The sequence below is a fragment of the Apteryx mantelli genome, chromosome 9 (genome assembly GCF_036417845.1).
Source record: "Apteryx mantelli isolate bAptMan1 chromosome 9, bAptMan1.hap1, whole genome shotgun sequence".
NCBI classification, from domain to species: domain Eukaryota; kingdom Metazoa; phylum Chordata; class Aves; order Apterygiformes; family Apterygidae; genus Apteryx; species Apteryx mantelli.
The window spans coordinates 14,678,018-14,688,426 of record NC_089986.1 but is presented as its reverse complement, the minus strand read 5'-3'; the positions used below and the strand labels follow the sequence as shown (position 1 = coordinate 14,688,426).

General features: G+C 45.2%; 1 protein-coding gene across 1 annotated transcript in view; it reads right to left on the bottom strand.

The window, feature by feature from the left end:
* Positions 1 to 209: 209 nt before the first annotated feature.
* CCDC50 (coiled-coil domain containing 50) overlaps positions 210 to 10,409 on the bottom strand; it is a 47,458-nt gene continuing 37,258 nt past the window's right edge. Inside the window, exons 6-11 of the mRNA XM_067301794.1 lie at positions 10,134 to 10,240; positions 9,479 to 9,523; positions 8,743 to 8,847; positions 8,195 to 8,274; positions 7,039 to 7,136; positions 210 to 5,982 (exon numbers count right to left, since the gene is read on the bottom strand). Of these exons, the coding sequence (XP_067157895.1) occupies positions 5,963 to 5,982; positions 7,039 to 7,136; positions 8,195 to 8,274; positions 8,743 to 8,847; positions 9,479 to 9,523; positions 10,134 to 10,240 (455 nt within the window). The 3' untranslated portion in view covers positions 210 to 5,962. The remainder of the gene's footprint in view (positions 5,983 to 7,038; positions 7,137 to 8,194; positions 8,275 to 8,742; positions 8,848 to 9,478; positions 9,524 to 10,133; positions 10,241 to 10,409) is intronic.

The following is a 10,409-nucleotide window of genomic DNA, read 5'->3' as shown; positions in this document are numbered from 1 at the left end:
TCTATCAAATTGGAAGAACATAATTATCAGTAGAAGAAGCTAAGCTCCGGAAAGGAAGGGTGGAACGAAGCGCCGTTTTCCCCTGCTCTTGTGCAACCAACAGAAGTGGAGCATCCAGCAGGAGGACACACTCAACCCACCTCTGACTCACCGCAGGGAAAAGGACCTGGTTCAGTGCTCCCAGAAAAGCACACACAGGGACAGAAGTATGCGGTGGATAACAAAAGACAATGGTTTATTGAACAAGATGGGGCAAGGCAATGTTCACTTTACATTCAATGAATTCAGGAGTATGAAGCAAAACATGCTATACACACACACAGACATGATACTTTGGTTAAATGTCATTCAGAAGCTCTATGCCAAACCTGGTAAAATTATAGTGAACAGTCAAAAATAAGAAAAACAAAAAGGCTTGCATAGATGGATTATTGTCAGTGCGCAATTTGCAATTAAGGATTAGCTGTTGCAACACAGGCTAAACTTGCAACTCTGAGGAATTTAAACCATTTGACTAATCCATCATATCCATCATTTGACAATCCACCATATGGCTAGCATTTAGATTCAACAGGCTGAAAGTTTACCCTAAAGAGCTAAATTAGAGAACTGCAGTTATTTCTCTGAGGAAGTTAACTGTATCGCAGTGCACAGATGCAGCTGGAGACACACTGTGGAGTCTACTTAGAGCGAACACTGATACAGTGAAACTTGTTTACCGTGAAGTAGAAAATACTCATTTGTGTGTGCCAGTGTCCTCTCCTGGGAAGAGTCCAAGCTGCATGGCCTAAGCCTTGCCTTGTGCTACCCAAGGGGCAGGAGGCAGCTGATGAAATTTCCAACCCGGAGGCTGAGGGCAGTGTGATTTCCCAACAAAATCTGCACACTGCAGCCCACCCTGGGCACAGCAGTCCGAGTGGCACTTGCACACAGCACAGCGAGAACCTACCCAGTGGTATATTTTAGGTGAGGGGCACTGCTGTGCCTCAGTGCTATCCTGTACTTGTCTCCCAAAGCAGCTGCAAAACTAAGCATTCAGCATCTTGAGAGACTTGCCTGTCTCCTGGGGGAGAAGATAGGGCAGAGTAAACCTCAAAGTCACCCCAAACTGGAATTCCTGCTGCGGCAGCCTCCCCTGGCGCGACTGCCACAAGCAGGACAGCAGAGAGGTCAGCTCGCTCGCTCGCGCCTCAGTCCATGCCTGTGAGCTGTGCTTTGGTTCCTGTTGGGTCCGCCCAACACCTTGCAGCGTCAGCGTGCTGTGAGAACCAGCAGGAGGGATCTGCTTTGCATAGCAGATACCCAGGGGAATATTCTGTGTAAGAAGCGTTGTGCTTTACAGCCTGGCTGCGCTGGATTACAAGAGTGTAAACTAAGCAGGGGATTCTCACACTGTCCCTAAAGTGCTCCCCTTTATATATAAATTAGCAATCCACAGTTAGTTTGCATACAGGTTAATATGAATTAAAATAAAAACCTTGATAATAAAAATATATATAATATACACATTGATCAATAGCAATAAACTGAATTCATACCCTTAAAAAAAGGAAATGTAACAGTGGCTGTAATTTGGCACAAAAAAAACCTTACAAAGATCTATCACTGTAAAAAAAAAGTTCTTTTTTTTTCCTAACTGAGAGATGTTATTAATTCTGATTCCAATCCTGACAGGTAGAAATGCAGAGATATAAAAATACTGTACATACAAGATCCCTTTTACAGAGTGAAGCAGACTGCAGGATTTGTAACTTCTATCTCTCCTCCCCATGGGAGAAATCCAATGATAAGACTTAATCTAACAATTAACAGCTGATAATTTCCCTTCCCCCACTAAATTCAAAACCATAAAGTTCTTTGAAAACCATGAAATTAACCTGCTGGATCTATCCCCATGATGACAACCGCTTCTCCCTGCAGGAAGCTGTACAGTCCACATTTTAAGACAGTGTTTCAAAGCAAGTTGACTCAGATCAGATTATACAGGGGACATCAAGTATCCCCGCACGCACGTAAGGCACGATCACTCGGCTCGCCCGCCCTCTCCTCTGCGGGCTGTTGTGCTTCGGGCAGAGGTGAGGAGGTGGGGGAGCTCTTGCTGGTGAGGTGTGCCTACCACGGAGGTAAGGAAGTGACAAGATTTCAAGGTGATGAACTTTTCATGCAACTATTGTTGCCTTATTAACGTGCACAGTAAGAAAGGGATACAGAGTCAAAATAGCCTGGGCACACGTGCCTGACCGGGACTCTGACATACTGTTAAATCCAGAACAAAGCCATAGGCAAGGCTACTGAAACTTGGCAAAAGAAGACAAAAAAAAAATTATTTAAACATTTTGTCCATCATGGAAAGGAAATATTGCTCTGGTTGTTTTTTTTCTAAAAACCAATGACTTTAATGTGCCCCTTCCCAGGGACACACACGCAAGTTGCCAGTGTTGCATATGGCCTGTGTCACTGCATCTCCCTGACTTCAGCAAAACTGTGGCTGCTAAGCCCCAAGGTGAATTGGGTCCTTGTTGATCCACAATCTTAACTCAACTCTTGCTGACTTCAGTGGGGCCACGAGAGGAGCCAGAGTGGCTGCTAAAATGTTTGCCTCGGGAAGTCTCTAGCCTGCTGACTGCATGAGGCCTGCAAGGCCTATTAGAGGAACAGTTGCTCTATTTATATCCTATTTATTATATGCTTTTCTCAGTTACTAATTTTACAGTTTCTCTAGGTATAGGTGTTAGCTCCCATCCAACATAACCCCTGGGCCTCCTTCTTCAGAAAAGCTACAGAAAAATAAAATGGGGAGAAAAACAATTACAAGGGACAGCAAATAACCAAGGCAGGGAGTAAAAATAAAAAAGTTAAGGATAAGGGGCAGGGGGACATAGAGATGAGCAGCCCCTAAAGCAATCAGCCCTCCCTGAAGGCATCCAAGGAAGCAGCAGATGTTCCTGGGGTCCTTCCCTTGAGCTCCCTCTTCTCGGTGCCATGGGCAGATAGCTTGGCAGGCCAGAAGAGGCTCATAAGGAGACCCTGCAGCATCACAGTCCAGGCTTTGGGATGGTCTTTGGACTTTCCCCAGATTCCAAACAAGTCAATCAGAACACACTCTCACACCACCTAGCCCCCGCTCCCTCCCATTGAAGTCAACAACTCAGACACTCCTGAGCATTTTTCCTGAATTCACAGGTTCTTCGGATGTCAGCAGGCTCAGGGCCTTCATGACTTCTCTGACTAGGATAAGACAGAAGTTACAGCAGCCAACTGCAGTGCAAGAAAACCCATCACAGTCAGCTACAGAAGCCCACAGAAGGCTGAATTCCTGGTTGCTGATTTCTCCTTGCCTTGCACACCGTCACCATTTTTCCCCATGCACAGTGACTACAAAGGACAACTACTTTCTGATTTGGCAGGATTTTTCCCCATCCAGTTTTCACAAGTGCGCCAGATGACACAGGCAGCAGGGCCTGGGCTGGGGTATTTGCAGAAGTATCGGTACATAAATCCCCACTAGAGATCCATTTCACAACAATAAATACAGTCTGATGGAATGCAAGGGAGGAAGAAACCCACCAAAAAAACTCCCAGCATTTTCAGCAGTAAAAATCTTGACTGCTACATGAAATATAAAAATAAACATTTGTAAAATAAAACCATTGCAAATGAGGTTGCCACATTGGCCCAAGTTATCAAATAAAAATATACGGTCTACGTTGTTTTTTTTCCTGTTCCTTTGAAACAACGTTAACACTTCTGAATGGACAGATGGAAAGAGAAGAGGGCACAATGCAAAGACAGTAAAATCTAGCCGCAGGCTGGGATATTTCCTGAGAAGAAGCAGCAAGCAAGCAAGCAAGAGCTTGCAAGTCACTTAAGGGTTGATGCATGTGAGCAGGCTCATGGTCTGGAAGCAAGGGCATGCACTTAATGGGATGCTGCTGATGCACAAGGTCCTATGTGGCTACATTTTCAGCTAGTGCATGCCTGGAGCAAATCTCTGTCAGGGGACTAGCTGATACTTTGCAGGTAGGGAACTGGTAGAAACATCCCAATCAGGGCAGGAGGTGGAAGTTTTTCACTTGGGTTAAGGCGAAGCACAGGCTCTTGCTGTGGTATTAGATATGCCTTTGCAACTTATGTGAAGAACAAGTTGCCTTGTCTTCCTAGTGATTTGTTTCACAGTAACTTTCTGATCAACAGCTAAAGTTAAAGCCTTCCAGCTGCCTTGAGGCTTAAACTGTGAATTAGTGCAAGAGAAGAGAGCCATGATTTCTTCTAATTTCCTACCAGTGCTTCAGGCCAGCATTTCCTCTCTACAAAGCTCTGCAGAGCTGGCAGGCTCCTCTTTCCTAGGCAGAGGAGCAGGTTGGCGAGGGGGTGAGTACAGTCGCGGCTCTGCCCCTGCTCATCAAAGCCGGCAGCAGAGTTACAGCAGCCAGCGAAGAACAAAGAGCATGACGGGACCGACTTGGTGCCAGGCAATAAGGAAGCTGGGATGCAGTGGCACCACAACCAGGCTCTGCTGCTGTGAACCAGACTGCCAAAGTGAGTAACTAGCCTGTATGGCTAACAGACTCCAAACCATTGTCCCTCTGCTCAGCTTTGCAGGTTAAAATGCGCTTGAAAAAAAACAAATGGCAAAAAAAAGATTAAAAAGACCAAAGATTTAGAATGAGAGGAGGCCAAGGGCAAAGTCTACCTGGCTGTGTAAGAGCAGAATGATTTTCAAAGAGTGGAGGGAAAAATATATGTATCAGTGCATGAGCAAATTTGTACAGACAAACTTGCAAGCACAACCATGCCCCAGAGAGCAATCACTTCATCCAGACTGGAGGCTGCGTGGGGTACTGTATGGAGCAATGTGGAGGCACACACATTGCACAGACATTTTGTTGACTGATTTGGACTCAGTGTCTCTGAGTTGCCTGTTATTGCGGGTTTTGGATTCAATGTCCAATGCCCATACGGTCCTCCTTCAGCCCTGTGTTTCCAAGACATATTCAGGTTTAGACACGAGTTACAGTGCTCAGTGCATCAGCAACTGAGCAAGGAGTAACAGTAGTCCCTGCTTGGCCCGAATGAAATTCCTTGGCTTGCATTATGCTGAAGCTCAAAGCAGGTGACCACAGAGGTCCTTTCAGGCATTGAAATCAGTGTGTGTGATTCTTCCCAATCCACAACTCTCAGCTTTGTCAACTCACTGGAGCCCTTTAGAAGTCATGCACATAAGGTCTAATTTCAGTGTAAACTGTCTTTCCTCTTAACTATCTTATCCGATAACCTTGAGCTGAACGCCTGGTTGCACACTCTACCCATAGAGAATTTAGGAGTGCTTGCTGGAAACCCTAAAAAGAACCACAGCAGTTAAGAAAATTTGTTCTACAAGCAAATTCTTCCTCATCAGTCTCAAGTTCTAGCTTTTGCTGGTGTACATTGTGAAGACGCTCTCTCCTTCCTGCAAGCTAATATGCCTCTCCATTGGACTGGCTCAGCTTTCTTACCCAGCACAGAGAGAAACACATGTTCCCTCTTACAACTCTCTGCACTAAGTCATCCTAATATAGTAAGGACTTGTATTTCAGATGTTCTGCTGCATTGCCATAACCCAGCTCATATCTTGGATTTTCTTTCTAGTTGTATATGCATCTCTATTTGTCCAAGCTCCAGTCAAAGCTTAAAAATAAAAACAAGAAGGAAAGCCTCAAAGGAGTAAAAAAGGGATCTTTTAAATCAGCTAGTTGATTCACACAGCTCAGTAGCGGCTAGATTGTACTGCACTGCTTAAGTGATCACATACAAGTATGAAATTGAAATGAACAAATGTTCCTTATTAAAATGATGACACTTAAAGAGGAGATCCTGGGGGTGGAGGGTGGACCTCCTGTTGGGTAAGGAATCAAGAAAGTTGCCTGGCAATTCCAGGAAGTTTTGCTACAGAAGAGTCAGTACCAAAGCAAAAGTTGGCAGTTTACTGCTTCCTACGGGAACCTGGAAAGCAAAACAGAGAGAAAAAAAAGAAATCAGCATGGTAGATCCTGGTGAAGAAAATATTACCTGCAGAAGTCTTACTTGTTCTGCCCCCTTGGATGTCTGTGTGACTTCAGGATGCTGGTGAAGTCAAATACCAAAGTGGAGACTGTACATAACATTACTCAAACAAATGGAAGGATAGGTCAATGAGACAGGCAGAAACTTGCATTTCTCCCAGTGAACGTGAATGGCATGACAACCACTTTCCAGTGTCCCACTAAAGAAAATGTAAGGAACACTGGGCTTATAAACTATAAAAAAAAAAGTCATCAACTTTCCAGCTTGTTTGATGAAGACAGAACAAAAAAGGCTCAACAAACTTTAAATTCTGTAAAATAAACTCCACATTTAAGTTATAATCAGTGGAGTCGGATGAAATCTGAGCAAGTTGAACACTGGCTGCACCTTTCTCCCCCCACAGACTCTAGAGATAACTCAAACAATTAGCTTTTATACTTCTAAAGTCAGGCAAAAAACAAAACCAAAACAAAAAGAACAACCCCCACCCACACTGTTCTGGTGCCAAATGTTTTCAGGATACAAGCCAACAAAACAGTGCTGAGATGCTACAGGAACAAAACAAGCCTGATCTCAGGACAAGCTTCTGTCTGGTCATCCAGCAGCCAGACAGGTGATACTGTGAGGGTTTTCTGTCTTGTATTGAATCACTTCATATGGTGACTCACCTGAAAACTATCACATCATTGTCTTCATTTTATTTCTCTTTCATTTGCTGCCTGGATTTACAGTCATTCATCATTAAGAGATCATAAAGGGCAAGCCAGAGCAGTTTGACATGGCAAACTAATTCAGTTTTTTACTCTCCCAGCCAGCAACGTGCTCAGCAAGTACAACTTGAACACTGAACAGCATCACATGCCTGTTGGGACAATATATTCATTCCTCCTCTCTATTAGCATCCCTCATCCAAAAGTCCTATCCTTCAGGCTGGTTATTTGAGGAAAATAGCACACAATAACCCAAGTGCTGGGGCAACTGTGGACTCAATCCTACCTTTAGGAGAGTGCTCATGTTTGGGAAACTGGCGGGAGGGGCTAGGCTGGCTTGTGTAATAACGAGCGTGTTCAAAGTCATCAAGGAGAGGCTGTGACCTGCCAAGCACAGGAAAAAAATGTTGGGATGGGGAAACAAACACACAAACAAAAAAACCCACACACTAAAGGCACAATAGCATGGCTAAAGCAATACCTCGGCTGCCTGCTCTGTCCCTGTTGGTTTGGTACAAACTGGTGTCTGGCCCTGGCTTTCCACCTGCAGACCAGCTCCTCTGAGCACAGCCGGTCAGCATTTCTACAGTGAGAAATGCCCAGTATTCACTGCTTTGCCATGGTCTGGTTTCATTAAATAACAGTTTCAAGTTGTCAGAAAACAAAATATTCCCATTATGAAATTTAATGGGAATCTCAGTCAAAAGGAACAAGGAACATTTCAAAGTGCTTAATATGCACCCACTTTTAACTCCAGAGTGTTTTAATGAGATCCCTCTCAGTCTCCACCTGCACACCTTGCTTGCTGCCTCTTTTGTTAGCTAAACAAAAATTTCTAGGCTCATCTCAGGATTGGAAACCAAAACCACCAGGGTCACCTCCAGGATTCAGTCCCATCAGGCCAGGATGCTGACTGATTTGGAAGCAGCACTGTACTACATCCCTTTCCCATCAGCTCTGGAAGGAGATACCCCACAAGCACAATGCACTTGCTTGCAGCAGGGTCTCCACATGCAGCAGCAGGAGCAGCGCATAGGGCTTAGCTGGGCAGTGGGGACACAAGGGAACAATCATGCAAATGTATCATGGTTCCTCCTTCTTGCCCAAAGATGATATTTGGTTTCACATACCCAGAAGCTCTTTAACCCTCTCAGTGCTTCTCTGCCATTTAACAAATGTCACTGCACAAGCTCATCAATCTCTGTCAGTGCTGGGCAAGGAGACTGAGATGGCCAGATGCCACAAGCACAGCAAATGACGCATGTCATTGAACACCCCCCAGGCTCTGTGCCCTCCATATCTCTTCAGTGCTAAAACCTCCACTCTCCGCCAAGCCCCTTGAGGATCAGGCTGGTCTCCCCACAGCTACTCCCCAGGGCTCAGTCTCTGAGCAGCCTCTTGCGTGCATTTCCTCAGTTTTACTGGCCATGTCTTTAGCTCACCGTAAAGACTTGTCGCCTTTGTGTCGCTGAGGTTCAGGCCCTTCTTTTGACTTTGAGCGCGTTGACTCGCTTGCATCGTACTGACGGGAAGAAGAAGGGAGAGTGGCTCACCAACAGGCTGTCCTCAGGCCTTGCAAGAAACTAGCCACTGTGTCAAGGCTTCCACAGCTCTGCACAGTCCTTCTGTGCTCAGTTCACACACACAAGTAACTACAGCCAGATACATGCAAATGGCAGGATCTGGTCCAGTTTCCAGTACCTTAAACAGCCTTGCCGAGTGTAACTGAAGCTTTGCTCTAAATATGAGGCTGAACTGGGGGATCCATCCCTAAGCTAGGGTCAAATGCATAAAATCACTGTGTAATGACTGTACACATGGTTTAGCAGAGCACAAGGCTGCACTCAGCTGTGCCCCTGCAACCGATTCAACACAATATGGAGGCTAAAAACATCAGAGCTATCTCCATCTGGCCCTGAAATTAACACACACCCCTCTTTAGTACCTTGACTATTGCTTCATTTGTGAGGCCTCCTGAAGCTTGACATACCTTCCAGTCTTGATCATGCCTCTTCTTTTCAAAGGAAGACTTTTCTCGTTCCCTCCCTTTCCTGAAAGCTTTCTTCTCCTCGGCCATCAAGAGACGGGCTATTTCCTAGAAGAAAAAATACAGAGCATGTGTCAGAGGATTTTACTGCTCTTGTGGGTTAGAACTGTTTAAGCCCTTTCCCAAACACATTTTAACAGAGCATCACTGTTAGAGGCCTAAAGCATCTTGTACTGTGTCCTCTATAACATGCAAGGTCCTTGGATCCCCATAAGGGATGGCTACTGAATGCAATGGCTGCAAAACCATAGGAGTCAGGATTTCACCTGAGCCTGTGCTTGGAGATCAAGTGACAGCAGAAACAAGACTGGCTACATACTACATGCTCAGTGGATCCCCGATTTGCCTGGTTTGCATGTGCAAAGCCTTTTGACCCCGTTTCTTTTCCTCCTGTGTGGGGTTCACCTTACACCACATGTCATAGTCCCCCATGGGATTTGGTTACAAGAGCTGCTCTTACACAGCCATAAGCCTTCCTGATCTGCTGTGGCTGCAAAAGGCAGTGAAATCCCCTGTTCAACCAGCCTGAGTATGCAAACCAGCTAGGAACAAACATCAGTGGAGCCCTGAGCTTCCCCGGCAGGGAGGGAAGTGAACAGCTAGAGCATCACAGGGGACAAGTAGGGTTTAACAGTTTCTACTGTAAAGGCATAGTGAGAACATTTGGGTTCTTGCTCACCTCATCTTGGGCTACTTGAGCTGCCTTCTCATCCATCTGGTTGGCCTAAAAACAAACAAACAAACAAACAAGAAAACACAGAAAAAATAGCTACACCTCTGAATAACTCATATCCATCAACCTATTGGGCAGGGCAGGCAGGTGCTCAAACATCTTTGCTACTATCCCCTCCAAATACACTAAACTAGCTCAACAGTTACCTCACAACCTGATATTAAACTGGCATTTCAACTTCTCAGCTGAATCTTGCCCTCACCTTTCTACCAGTCACACTGTAATACATTGCCAACCCTGCTGCCCTCTCTCCCACCAAAGGTTCACACTGGCTCGTCTCACTTCTGGGCTGACCATGCTGACTATATGCCATCTTCACCCAAATGGAAATGTTCATTTAATGTCCCTCTGCTTTGATCATTTAATTTTCAGGTGTGCCTGGATTTGTGTTAAGCAAACTACAGAAAATAGAGCTCTACTGGGCAGAAACCACCTCTCACTTCACATGTGTGTATAGGAGAAGAAGATGAGCACCAGAATGCAGAGGAGCAAGGCTGAGGTTTTAAGAGTCACCATCAGATGTAAGAAGTTTGCAGAAGGAAATTGTCACTACTGGGAATGTTAATTCTTCCAAGCTGATTAATGTACACTCTCTACTTACCAGGAGCTCTTCTTCTTGCAGTTTCCGAGCAATCTCTGCATCAGACAATTCCTGTTCCCTTTGAGGTTTGTCATAGCTGGCTTGCTTTTCCCCCCTTGACTTAGCTCCTACAAAATTAGGAGAAAGAGAACAATCAATTCACCCATTTCCAAAATGCTTCTGAAAGGAAATCCCCACCATCTCCTCAGTGTCGACTCCTCAGCCACCTGCAAAACCCCACACAAGGGGACCAGAGAGCACAGCAAAGTCCCTGCCAGACAGCTATTTTGACAGGAT